Here is a 14,512-nt window from a genome sequence, read left to right on the forward strand (position 1 = left end):
CGAGGTCAGGAGTTTGACATCAGCCTGACCAACATGGTGAAACCCCGTCTCTACTAAAAATACAAATATTAGCCAGGCTTGGTGGCGCGCACCTGTAATCCCAGCTACTCAGGAGGCTGAGCAGCAGAATCACTTGAACCCAGGAGGCGGAGACTGAAGTGAGCTGAGATCACGCCATTGCAGTCCAGCCTGGCCGACAGAGCAAGACTCTGTCTCAAAAAAAGTGCAAAGGAGGCACTAGGGCATAAGAGAGAGTACACACTTTTATGAGATCAAGTTTTCACATAACTTTTATGACAGTATTTTGTTATAATTGTTCGATTTTATTAGAATTGTTGCTAATCTCTTACTGTGTCTAATTTAAAAATTAAACTTTATAATAGGTATGTATGTATAGGAAAAAATATATAAGGTTCAGTACTATCTGTGGTTTCAGGCATCCACTGAAGGTCTTGGAATGTCTCTCCCATGGATAAGCAGGGACTACTGTATCTATTTTTTTTACTGTGTCTTGCATTTTTGGTCTCACATTTTCTTTTCTACTTTTAACCCAAGGTCAAGAGTGCTTCTATTATTCTGCTTTTTCCTCTCAATCAGTCTTCAAGCAACTGATATTTTTAGGGAAATGGAGTCTACAGAATTACTTTTACTTTAATAATGTCAAAAATAATGATTACAGCTGAAACAGAAGGCATACTATATTCTGTTAAAGCACTGAAAAATTATTCAGAAAGATTGGGATTCTAATTACAGCTCTTGCCACCAACTTTTGTGTATCTTTGTGTCCTCATCTACAAAATAAAAAATGCTGGGGCTAGTAATGTTTAAGTTTCTTTTCAGCACCATATTCTAAATATGTATTACTTACTCTTTCAATCTGCTTTTCCATTTCTTTATGCTGTTCCAAGTGAATTTTCTTTGCTTTTTCAAAGGCTAAACAAATTTTCTCATGCTCTGTATTAATATTGGTTTCTAGACTCCTTATCTTTTCATTCTTTTCCTAGAAACACAAAACACTTTAAAGGAGTATAATTGATTTGGGAGGCCAAGGCAGGCAGATCGCTTGAATCCAGGAGTTCAAGACCAGCTTGGGAAACACGGCAAGACCCTGTCTCTATGAAAAATACAAAAAATTAGCTAAGTAGGTGTGGTGGCATGCGCCTGTGGTCACAGCTTCTGGGGACGCTCAGGGGGAAGCCTGGGAGGCCACGGCTGTAGTGAGCCATGATTGTGCCACTGCACTGCAGCCTGAACCACAGAGTGAGACTTTGTCTCAAAAAAAAGTATAATTGAAAAGCAGTTTTACATAAAAGTACATTAGTCAACCATTAAATATGTCATACTCCATTCTTTAAAGAATCACAGTAGTTTATACTTCAAACTTTAACAAAATGGTTAAAAATACTTTATCAAGATGAGAAGATTAAACTATTTTAAATATCAAGAAGCATATCAAAGAACTACCATTATCTTCAATCCTATTAGGATAAAAATGAGAAAATGGCTGGCGCGGTGGCTCACGCCTGTAATCCCAACACTTTGGAAGGCTGAGGCGGGCGGATCACCAGGTCAGAAGATCGAGACCATCCTGGCTAACACGGTGAAACCCGTCTCTACTAAAAATACAAAAAAAATTAGCCGGGCGTGGTGGCGGGCGCCTATAGTCCCAGCTACTCGGGAGGCTGAGGCAGGAGAATGGCGTGAACCCAGGAGGCAGAGCTTGCAGTGAGCCGAGATCGCGCCCCTGCACTCCAGCCTGGGCGACAGAGTGAGACTCCATCTCAAAAAAAAAAAAAAAAAAAAAAAAGAGAAAACTTGGATAACTTGCCATATAAGCCTATGAACTTAAAAATATAAACAAGAAATGATCAGAAGAGTTTTGTAGAATTTATACTTTCCTATATATTTCATAATAATGATGCTAAAACAAATGTGCTGTCACAAATTAAGTGCCTAAAAATCACAGTAAATTTGTAGCAACAAAGATAAGTTTTACCATAAGCTCCTGTTCTAGTTCTGCATTTTTTGCAGCAATAGAGGAATTAGCAACTATCTTTTCTTCCAGCTGTTTCTCAAGAGTTAAAAGTTGAGAACATTTCTTTGTCATCTGAAAACACATTGAAATAAATGTAAAATTATTTTTTAAAGGTAATGATTTTGCATTCTAAGATCAAACACCTGCTCCTCTTTTCAAAGTTCAAATACATTGTGTCTAGGTAAATTGGGCAAACTTACAGTTATAAACATTTAGGATGCAAAGTGAATAACTTTTTAACCCACATAATTATAAGTATTTTAAAAAATAAGTGACAATTTAGAAGAAAAACAAATAGTGAAAACAAAGGATCACTTCTTCTATCTATGTAAAACATAAGTCATTTAATTTAGACCCCTATATCCAAAAAGGACAATACCCTCATCTATTTTTAAGTAGCTGTTAAAGACTGAAATAAGTACAATAAAATGTTATCAGCAGTTATTTCTAGTGGTAGAATTATCAGTGGTTCATTTTCTTCTTTTTCCCCTTTTATACTAACAAGATTGTGCTATTTTTGTAATTTAAAAAACATATTAATCCCAGTATTTGGCAATTTCCTAAGTAAACTGGTAGCTATAATTATAAACTGTCTAAATCTCCATCTTCATTATTAACATAAGTTCCTATCTTATAGTTCTTTTCCTCAGCCTTGGCTATCGACTTTAAGCTGAGAAAGCAGATATTTAAAAAGTGTACCTATAGATGACTGCAGCCTCTGGTTTGAAGACTGAGTATAAGATACACACATGTGGTCCTGGTCCACAATTACCTAATGAGGCACCCTTATCCTGTCCTCAGTGAAAATGAAGACAAGATATTCACAAAACACTCATTATCCCCTTTTCAGAATGTAATTCCTTGCATAGTTGTTTCAGGTTTACATGCAGTTGTTTAAAAATACAGACTCTTTAAACAGCAGAAATACACAAAAAATAAAAATACAGATTCCAGCTAGGTGTGGTGGCTCACACCTGTAATCCCAGCATTTTGGGATACTGAGGTGAGGATCACCTGAGACCAGGAGTTCGAGACCAGCCTGGGCAACACAGCGACTGTCTCTACGAATAAAAAATAAAAAAAATTAGCTGGACATAGTGACACATGCCTGCAGTCTCAAATACTTGGAAGACTGAGGCAGGAAAATGGCTTGAGCCTAGAAGTTCAAAGTTACAGTGAGCTATGATCACACCACTGCACTCCAGACTGGGCAACAGAGCAAGACCCTATCTCTAAGGAAAAAAAAAAAAAAGAAAAAGAAAAGAAAAAAGCAGACTCTTGTGCCCGTATATACTGAATCAGAAATTGCTGGAACAGGACCCAGAAATATGCATATTAAACAGCCTTCCTAGGTGGTTTGGGGTTTGCTAAAATTTGAAATCCTTTATTATCACTCCTTTTCTTCCAACAGCATAATCCAAAGTCTTTACTTATAAATGTATATTAACCATATTAACTTATACTATGGAAGAAATAATAGGCTGCAATGCAATATTATTTCCACCAAATTTGAGACCTTTTACCCACTACAGAGTTTTTCCTACTTTTAATAACTTTAACTTTTAATAAGTTAAAATACAAAGGTTTCCAAATATAATTTTAAAACAATTTATAACTTATGTGGTACCATTTTTTAAACACTTTAAATCTGGATGTAAACATACAATTTTTATAAAACCCTAAAATAATACCTTTTGTTCTAGTTCAAAAATTAACATATATACCAAGCTAATTCCAAGCTTACTTCACTTTCCAGTTTGCTGGAGTTTGAAGCTTTCTCTAGCAGCTCCTCTTGAATCAGCTGAAACTGACTAGTTCTGTGAGCCATGTTAACCCTCAAATCAGAATTTTCAGCTTCTATTTGTATCAGCTTAGTACGTAGTTCTTCTATTCCAGTAACAAGTCTTTGCCTCTCTTTTTCATATTGCTTGTTCATAGTAAGTTGATTTTGATCTTTTACACTTTCTGCTAATAAACATAAAAGGAAAATTGTTCTGAATAGGACTTCAAGAATAAAAACCTACTTAAATAGTTGAAAGATTTAGTCATAAACAAAGTTTAGTTTCTGATCTAAAGAGTACTAAAAGGGACAGAGAACGAGGCATTCATTAAGGAAATCAAGGAATAAGTAATGTGCTCTCTAAATTAAATACGTAACAAAGAGGAAAAAAGTTCTGAATCACTCATTTTTCTAGGTAGCTAAGACTATTCCTTTGTACCAGAAATGTAAGAATCCTTCTCCACCTTTTAAATTCCATTTTTTAATAGAAATCCTTGTAAAAAAAATTTTTTAAGTTGCCCTGTTTCCTTAAACTGAAGGTAATCATAAAATTTATTTGGACAATTTGAGATCATTAAGAACATTTTTATGTACTGCACATAGAAGCAGCTTCAAAAGCTCCAAAGAGTGAATCCTTCCTGACCCTATCGTCTTTCTCTCCAAACTAGCTAATGAGAATTCAGTGATGCTTTAAAAAAATATTACTGAGGGTAGCCAGGCACAGTGGCACCTGTTATCTGAGCATTCAACAGGCTGAGGTGTGAGGATCACTTGAGCCCAGGAATTCAAGACCATCCGGGGCAACATGGCAAGATCCTGTCTCAAAAAAATTACTGACGGTTATCAGAGGTAGTTACTTGACCATGCCCCTTCTCCACTATAAACATACACATCTCCCACTCCAAGGTAAGTAAGCCTTCAGGAGTGCTTTTAAAAAGCATAATGTAGATGATTACATGAGAACACACATAGATGTGGAAACAAGAAAAGATACACTTTGCCTTCAAGATTTGCATAAGTAGCCATTTCTCATAAATTCTCTATATCCATAATATTTCACTTTCTAGGCTATCTACCTTTTATTGGCTCTGTTCTTAATGTAAGAGAATCTATAACATATTATATTTATTACCACCTCTAATTACTAGTATTCCCAACTTGGAACATTCACCAAGATAGATCATATGCTGGCCAGTAAACCAAATCTCAAAACACTCTTAAAAATGAAGTCCTATAGAGTATGTTCTCTGATCATCATGAATGACACAAAAATATCTGGAAAAACCTCCAAATATTTGGAAATAAAACACACACAGCCTATGAGTCAAAGAGGAAATCACAAGAGATAACTATTTTGAACTGTATGAAAATGAAAATACAACATATTAAAAAAAGTAGTGGAATACGCCCAAAGCACCACTTAAAGGGAAGTTTCTATCCTTAAATACTTAGATGAGAAAAGAAAAGAGGTCTAAAATCAATAATCTAAACTTTAAGAAAAGTTCTGTGGGTTTTTTGTAAAAAAATAAAAAAAAGAGAGAGAGAAAATTAAGCCTAAAAGTTAACTGGGAAAAAGTACAAAGGATCCTGGTGGAGATGTCATATGTCTTGACTGTGGTGATGGTAACAAGAGTTAAACATTAAAACACAAACGTCTGACAAAACGTATCAAACTGTATATTAAAATGGATGCATCTTAATTGCAGGGGTCCCCAACCCCTGGGCCACGGACTGGTACCAGTCCATGGCCCATTAGGAACCGGGCCACATAGTAGGAGGTGAGTGGCAGGCGAATGAGCAAAGCTTCATCTGTAGTTACACCCACTCCCAATCGCTCGCATTATTGCTGGAGCTCTACCTCCTGTCAGATTAGCTGCAGCATTAGATTCCCATACCAACACAAATCCTATCATGAACTGCACATGCACAGGATCTAAACTGCTCACTCCTTATGAGAATCTAATGCCTGATGATCTGTCACTGTCTCCAATAACCCCCAGATGGAACCTTCTAGTTGCAGGAAAACAAGGTCAGGGCTCCCACTGATTCTACATTACGATGAGTTGTATAATTATTTCATCATCAATGTAATAATAATATAAATAAAGTGCACAATAAATGTCATGCATTTGAATCATCCTGAAACCAACCCTGAACCCGCCCCTGGTCCATGGAAAAAATGTCTTCCACAAAACCAGTCCCTGGTACCAAAAAGGTTAGGGACCACTGTCTTATTGGATATCAATTTTACTTCATTAAAGAATGATACAAAGTCTAATAATTCTGAAATAACTTTTGCTGTCTTATCACACCACAACTAGTAACAGATTATCAAGTATGTTTGATAATAGAAACAAAACAGTTGATAAATTTGTTCTTTAAAAACTATCATCTGAGAACACATGGAAACATAGAGGGGAACAACACACACTGGGGTCTATCGGGGGTGGAGGGTGGAAGGAGGGAGTGGATCAGGAAAAATAATTAAAGGGTACTAGGCTTACTACCTGAGTGATGAAATAATCTGTAAAACAAACCTCCATGACACAAGCTTACCTATGTAACAAATCTGCACATGTATCCCTGAACTTAAGTTAAATTAAAAAAAAAATTTAAATAAAAGTTTTTTAAAAAAAACTATCATCCAAAACTCTGAATAAAATTTATTAAAATAACTCAATATACTTACCTACTTGATGACCACCTAGCTTTACAGGTTCTGTTTCTAAACTACTTAATTTGCCACTTTCTTGGCTGTCATTACAAGTAATAAGACTCTGAGATAACTGATTTGCAGTCAGGTTTGCATGAAGCTTTTGAATTTCTGCCTCTTTTATTGCAAGCTTAATTCTGGCACAAAAGAAGAGAAGTGAAAAATTATTAGAAAGATTCTATTAAAAAAATCTCATACTGTACTATTTTTCACCTTTCAAGTTGATTAAAAAAATTAGAATTCTAATATTAGTCAACTCTTTAGGCAGGATATGAAAACTCCTATATACCACTGTAGGATTATAAATTGGTTCAGCCACTTTACAAACTTGATGGTATTTAGTAAAATTGAAAATGTACACATTCTATGACCCAGCAATTTCACTTTTAGGAATATATACTACAGAAACTCTCATATATATGTATAAGAAAACATGTATAAGGATGTTCTTTGTAGCCCTGTTTGTAATAGAAAATAGAAACAAGATACCTATAAAGGAACAAATAAATTATGACATTGTTATAGGAAAGAATCCTATACAGCTATTAAAAGTAACTGCACAAATCCATTTGTTAATCTACTCTATCTCAATATGAATGAATTTTTTAAATACTGCTGAGTGAAAAAGCAAAATTGCACACAGTATACAGTACATTTATATTTGTGCATGTGTGTAAACATACAAAAATGAATAGAAAAATATATATCCAATTCATGATGGTGGATACTTAGGGGAAAAATGGGACTAGCCATAAGGATCAAAGGGCATTATTCATCCTGTAATGTTTTATTTTTATTTAGAAAAACAGATTTAAAACAAATACCACAAATTTTAAGGAGAATCAATCCTGGTTAAGAAGATTCAGTTCTTAGTTGTGGAATCACAGATACCTGTTATAATATTCTCTGAGCTTTTCTGTATATATTTTAAATTCCTCAATTAAGGGTCTTTTTTTTTTTTTTTTTTTTTTTTTTTTTAATGGAGTCTGTTACTCAGGCTGGAGTGCAGTGGCACTATCTCGGCTCACTGCAACCTCCACCTCCTGGGTTCAAGTGATTCTCCTGCCTCAGCCTCCCAAGTAGCGGGGATTACAGGTGCATGCCACCACCCTGCCTGGCTAATTTTTGTATTTTTAGTAGAGACGAGGTCTCACCATGTTGGTCAGGCTGGTCTCGAACTCTTGACCTCGTGATCCGCCTGCCTCGGCCTCCCAAAGTGTTGGGATTACAGGCATGAGCCAGCATGCCCAGCCAATTAAGGGTCTTAATTACCAATAAAAAACATTCTATTTGCTATAACTGCAGAATCTGAAAATTGTACCTCAATTCCGAAATCACCAATTTATTTGCCTCACAGCAGCCAATGCAACGGTCTTCCTTGTTTGAGAAGCTACTCATCTGGTATTTAGAAAGATATGATTTAAAGCCAAATAATTCTCTTTTTAACTGCAAGTTTAAAAACAAACATATGTAAACTTATGTAAATGGGATGCAGTTGCTTTTTTATTCAGAACTTCAAATTTAAAAAACTGTATGAATTTAATGGAAACAACTTAATGTCCATCAATAGGAGAATGTATAAATACATTAAGAAATATTAAGATAATTGGAAAACTATAGTAGTTAAAAGAAATAAACCTGAGTCACATAAATCAGTATGGATATATCTCATAACAATATTGAGTGAAAAACAAATTATAGTGGCAAACAGTATTTTCATAAAAACACTAAGCAACATATATATATTTCTAGATGCATCTATATGTGACAATATTTAAAACATGGATGAGAAGGATACACATGAATTTCAGAATAATTGCCATTTCTGAGGAGGGAGGAAGATAATTGGGATCTGACAAGGTACACAAAGAAGTTTACCTGTAAAATTTTATTCTAAAAAAACATAGAGTTGATAAGACAATATGTGTCCCAAATTTTACAAATATGGTGCCAAACTAGCATATGCATCTTTCTGTATGTTTGGATAATACAGAATTTTAAAAGACAGTTATAAAAAAGAGCAAGGTAAGCAGTTAATGACTTCTACCTTCAAACTATAACCAAATCACACCTCCTAGAAGTAGAAAAAAAATCACATTTTCTAATCGTATCATTCTTAGCACTACGAGAAACAAACGATCAAGCATACATTACCACATTTGGAATCATATCTCAAATGATTCTTTTTTTAGAGACAGGGTCTCACTCTGTCACCCAGACTGGAGCTTATGATCATAGATCTCACCACAGCCTCGAACTCTTGCACTCAAGCAATCCTCCTACCTCAGCTTCTCGAGTAGCTAGGACCACAGGCATGCGCCACCATGCCCAGCTAATTTTTGTATTTTTGTAGAGACAGGGTCTCACTGTATTGCCCAGGCTGGTCTTGAACTCTTGCTTCAAGAGTTCCTCTCGCCTTGGCCTGCCAAAATGCTGGGATTACAAGCATGAGCCACTGTGCCTGACCATATATGAAATAATTCTTGATACACAAATGGGAATGCCAATTTAAAATTGTTATCTGTATATGATTACTTTCTAATTTCAAAAGCAAACAGTATATTAAAAATCCAAGCAAATAAACAGCATCCTGGGAAAGCAGGTATCAGAGGAGCTAAGATCTTATGTTCTAGTTTAAATTCTACTACTTACCAGTTGGGCAAGTTATTTGCTTTCTTAGGTCTAGGTTTCTTCACCAATAAAATAATACTGAATCAGATGATTTCTGAGATTTTTTTGGTTCATAATTCCACAGTTCATAATAGTTTAACATTGGTAAGTCTACCATCTAGTCTACCATACATTCATATGTGAAACCAACCATAATATATTTACCTACAATTTCCCCTGATCTTTCCTTCATTTTACACCTATTGATTACAAATTCCTGAATAGGTTTACTTACCTTATTTTTAATCTCATTTATATATATGGTCACAAATATAACTCAAAGAGAAAAGGTGGTAGACCATTATTATAAAAACATTTTAGGCCAGGCGTGGTGGCTCACACCTGTAATCCCAGCACTTTGGGAGGCCAAGGCAGGCAGATCACCTGACGTTGGGAGTTCGAGACCAGCCTGACAAACGTGGAGAAACCCTGTCTCTACTAAAAATACAAAATTAGCTGGGCATGGTGGCACATGCCTGTAATCCCAGCTACTTGGGAGGCTGAGGCAGGAGAATCGCTTGAACCCAGGAGGCTGAGGTTGTGGTGAGCCAAGATCTCGCCATTGCACTCCAGCCTGGGCAACAAGAGTGAAACCTCGTTTCAAAAAAAAAAAAAAAAAAAAAAAAAGGCTGGGCATGGTGGCTCACGCCCGTAATCCCAGCACTTTGGGAGGCCAAGGCAGGGGGATCACGAGGTCAAAAGATCGAGACCATCCTGGCCAACATGGTGTAACCCCGTCTCTACTAAAAATACAAAAATTAGCTGGGCATGGTGGTGCGCGGTATAGTTTGAGCTACTCGGGAGGATGAGACAGGGGAATCACTTGAATCCAGGAGGCAGAGGTTGCAATATGCCGAGATTGCACCACTGCACTCCAGCCTGGCGACACAGTGAGACTCCATCACAAAAAAAAAAAAAAAAAAAATTAAGTTCTATGCCATTCTAATAAGTACATGAAAAGTTGCTCATCATGAGCCATTAAAAAAAATGTAAATTAGGGCCAGGCATGGTGGCTCACGCCCGTAATCCCAGCACTTTGGGAGGCCGAGGTGGGTGGATCATGAGGTCAGGAGTTCGAGACCAGTTTGACCAATGTGGTGAAACCCCGTCCCTTGTGCCTGTAGTCCCAGCTACTCGGGAGGCTGAGGCAGGAGAATTGCTTGAACCTGGCAGCCGGAGGTTGCAGTGAGCTGAGATCATGCCACTGCACTCCAGCCTGGGCAACAGAGTGAGACTCCATCAAAAAAAAAAAAAAAAAAAAAAAAGAAAAACCACAATGTGATACCACTTCACACCCACTAAGGTGGTTATAATAAAAAAGACAGACAAGAACAAGTGTTGGCAAGGAAACAGAGAAACAGGAACCCTCATACATTGCTGGTGAGAATGTAAAATAGTGTAGACATTTTGGAAAATAGTTTGGAATAAATTCACCATAAGACCCAACAATTCTACTCCTAGGTATCTACCCAAGAGAAATGAAAATATGTCCAAAGACTTGTATGCAAACGTTCATAGCAGCATTATTCATAATATCCCGAAGTGGAAACAATCCAAATGTCCATCAGCCAGTGAATGGATAAATAAAATAAAACATATCTATATAATGAAATACTATTTAGCAATAAAAAGAAATGAAATACTGATATCACAACATGAATGACTCTCAAAAACATTAAGAATGCAAAAGACCAGATGCAAAAGAGCGCATATTATACAAGTTCATTTATGTGAAATGTCCAGAAAAGACAAATCTATAGATGCAAAAACTATTAGTGTCTTCCTAGGGGTAGAAGTGAGTACAGGGACTAATTATAAATGGGTCCAAAATACCTTTTGGGGATGATAGACATGTTTCAAAGCTGGATTGTGGGGATTGTTACAAAACTTGTAAATTTACTAAAAATCATAGATTAGTACACTTAAAACAGGCAACTTTTATGGTATGTAAATGATACTTCAATAAAGCTGTTTAAAAAAAATTCTGTGCCATTCTTATATATGGCATCTGAGAAACTGGGAAAAAGTGTAGAATGGTAAGTGCAGGAAAAAAAATAGAGATGAGACAAAAGAGAAATTCATGACTAGAAGTATAGAGGAAAAAAAAAATTAGAAGCTAATAAAGCAACCACAAAATGATAGTCTTTTCTAAAACACTTTAGTAAAATTCTTCTTTTCCATTACGTAATCACACATACTTACTGGCAACTGGGATATAATCTTTTCCAAACTTCTTAGTTCTACCCTTGAACTTTCAATTTCTTGTTGACATAAATCTAGTCGCTCATTCTGTGCTGCAACACGGAACTTTAATTCTCGGTTTTCATTCATTAAAGAAGATTTGTCTCTAAGTATTTCATCTTTGTTCTCTAACTCACTCTCTAGCTTCAAAATACTTTGTCTAGATTCAGTTAGTTGTGCCATGACTTCTGAATTTTTCACTGCCATGATCCTTAATTTTTCTTTCCCGTTGTTATTTTCTTCTTTTAACTGCCTATGAAGAAAAGAGAATAAAAATGAAAATAAAATATATATGCATTCATTTTAATCATATTTATTTAATCTCACTTTTAAAATTTTTTGAAGCTTAATTCTAAAATAGTACCTGCTCACATTTACTAAATACCTACTTTCTGCATGCCAGGCACTCACAACTTTATGTGGTTGGCACTATTATTACTTCTTATTTACAGATGTGGTAACTGAGGCACAAAAAGGTTATATAACTTTCCAAGTATCTCACAGTAAATGGTAGGGAAGGACAGCCCTATTGTCTTAAAAGCATTTCTGCTCCCTGTTGAATTATATAAGACAGGAAATCTAACTCCAAAATCCCTGACATAGCATTTCACATTATCAACAAAGTTTTGGATTCCTAAAACAGGAGAAAAAGTAAACTAGCTCTACATAATTGTAGAATCAGCTTAAGAGCCCAGCATCAATGACTTTCTGTTCTTACAAGGATTCTTTTAAGAAATATTGCATCAGCAACTCTTAATGGCACACTGGGAGATACTGTGAGGAAAAACTTAGACATTTTAGAGGGTTAGACTCCAAATGTGAAGTTTTAAAAATATCGTAACCAATTTATTTCACTTATATTTGAAATATGAAAATAACATTTTTTTGAAAAATATGAAAATAACATGACAAAAAATCATATCTAATTACATATACAAGAATTCTTTCATGAAGTATAAAAATTTCAAGTGATAAAGGATTGCATCATAGTGTAATTGGCAGCATCTTTCTTTCTTAAAAGTATATCTTGCAATCGATAACCGATTCTAGAAAATACTCTAGTAAAAAGTATCTTTACTCCCTCCTCCTTGGCAAAAATACTAAACAGACTACCTTAAGGAAAGTATGGCAAAATTAGACAAACCAGTCATTGATTGCTTCCTGCTCTCCCTTTTTTTTTTAAATTAACAGTTTGAAGTATAAAGACTGATTAATATTAACCTCTGAAAGTTGATGGGTGTTGATTTTGAGAGGACAACATGATATACTAAAAGAGAGTATTGGAGTCAGAAGACTTTGATCTTTCAGACCTTCAGTAAATTCTGGCTACTCTCGGGGCTTCTGTTTACTTACAAAATGAGAAGTTTGGAGTAGGTAATTTTTTATGATCTGAAAAACACTTTTTTTAGAACACTGGATATTATACACATTTTACTAGTGAGTTAATGTGGCTATACATCAAGGACATTATATCTATTAATTTTCTCTAAATATATGCAAAGCAAATATGTTGATCAGTATGTCTCCATATTTACAAGTATATCAGCATTAACACATTTTACTTCATTTCTAATTCTAACTCTATAGCTAGAAAACAGGTTCAGTCACGAAGCCTATCCTTCTGTATAATGTAAGCCCATAATTACAACATATAAAATATTGTGTTTTAAAATGTTTCAGTTTTTTCCATGTCCACACAAAAATCCTTTTTCTACAACAGAATACTGTACCTTAATTTCTCTTTCAGAATTTCAAGTTCACTTTTATATAGACCACACTTTTCTTGTAGCCTTTTATTTTCTTTTTCACAGTTAATCAGATTTCTCTCTAATATTTCTTCTTCAGCTTGAACCTAAAACAATAATTTAAGTGGACATACTAATGTGGTTGTAAGTTTTAGGTGTTTCAAGCTAAAAATGTAAGTAGTGATTTCAGAAATAAGCAGGAGAGTAGACTAAGAATTTCATACATTTAAGTCCCCAGCCTTGTAGTGAAAAAAAGCAAGGTAAAGTTCCTGGGCAGTAGCAAAGGACAGAGAAAAAGATGCTACTACCTGTCCAGAAAACCTGTAACAGATAGGCAATTGCATCAAAATTCATCTACAGCTGCTGCATCCGAGTTACTAAAGGTTAATTTCAGTGCAAATGTTCCAGAGAAGTTATTTTTGAAATTTTAACCACAAAATTTACCAACGAAACCACAGCCCAAAATGTAGAACAGATAAAAGCACCCAAGATACAGTGTTGAGAGAAGATTGGGTAGATCTGCCCCAATTCCTTTGTTACCCTGTTACATCCACCTAACTATAGGGCTTTGCTGAGCATTGTTTGCAACTGATAATCCTAAGTGTAAAAAAACAAAACCTGTCTCTTACATTCTTCTCTCTTTCTCCATAAAGTCCTTCTTCTCCCCAAGAATATTCCTTCTACTAGGTCTTCTACCTCCCCTTACTGATCACCTTATTAAAAATCCCTTCTAAGATGTTTCATTCCCACAAGGACCCTCTCCAAGGCTCTCAAAACAGCGTTCTGATTAACTAATTCACACTTAAGGTTTCAGTACCTGTGAGACCTTAATATTTTACACTGCCAAGTGATACTCACAGTTTTACTGCAAAGGAATGACCACTTTGTAATCAATTGCAGACTTTCTCCTTGATCTCAGTATTTAATATTGTTGGTAACTTCTCTAAAATATTTTATCATGTAGCTGTCATGACAATATTACACTTGACTCTGGCCACTCTTGTTTTCTTTGCTTCCTTTTATTAACTCATCATTCCTAACTGCTCTTTTCTTTCTATATATTCTCTCAAAAGTTTAGCAAATTTCTTGGCTTTCCTTATTGCAAATATATTATGAGAAACACTCACCCCAAGTTTCCAAAATCCCTCCTATCCTCCTTACACTATGAAAATTACTTAAGCAACATCTTAACTTATGAGACCAAAGACATTTAATTCAAAATCATTCAATTTCCTTCCACCTAAAACTTTTTTCTGTTTTTATCCACTTTTTTCCCATGAAGAAAAGAAATGTCCTATTTCATTAAAAAAAAGAATCTCACTTCTGCT

At 35.3% G+C, this 14,512-nt stretch overlaps 1 protein-coding gene across 3 annotated transcripts in view; it reads right to left on the reverse strand.

Annotated features, from left to right (window-relative positions):
- Window positions 1-14,512, reverse strand: part of CCDC18 (coiled-coil domain containing 18) — a 100,602-nt gene that overhangs the window by 62,558 nt on the left and 23,532 nt on the right. For 2 of the 3 annotated variants that reach the window (XM_003260057.2, XM_030825037.1), the window contains 7 exons: window positions 13,170-13,291; window positions 11,401-11,692; window positions 7,850-7,974; window positions 6,505-6,665; window positions 3,780-4,003; window positions 1,997-2,107; window positions 869-1,000 (listed from right to left, as the gene is read on the reverse strand). In XM_003260057.2, the coding sequence (XP_003260105.1) occupies window positions 869-1,000; window positions 1,997-2,107; window positions 3,780-4,003; window positions 6,505-6,665; window positions 7,850-7,974; window positions 11,401-11,692; window positions 13,170-13,291 (1,167 nt within the window). The remainder of the gene's footprint in view (window positions 1-868; window positions 1,001-1,996; window positions 2,108-3,779; window positions 4,004-6,504; window positions 6,666-7,849; window positions 7,975-11,400; window positions 11,693-13,169; window positions 13,292-14,512) is intronic. The other variant, XM_012500463.2, reaches the window with a different exon arrangement.

This window comes from Nomascus leucogenys, chromosome 12, assembly GCF_006542625.1.
Source record: "Nomascus leucogenys isolate Asia chromosome 12, Asia_NLE_v1, whole genome shotgun sequence".
NCBI classification, from domain to species: Eukaryota; Metazoa; Chordata; class Mammalia; order Primates; family Hylobatidae; genus Nomascus; species Nomascus leucogenys.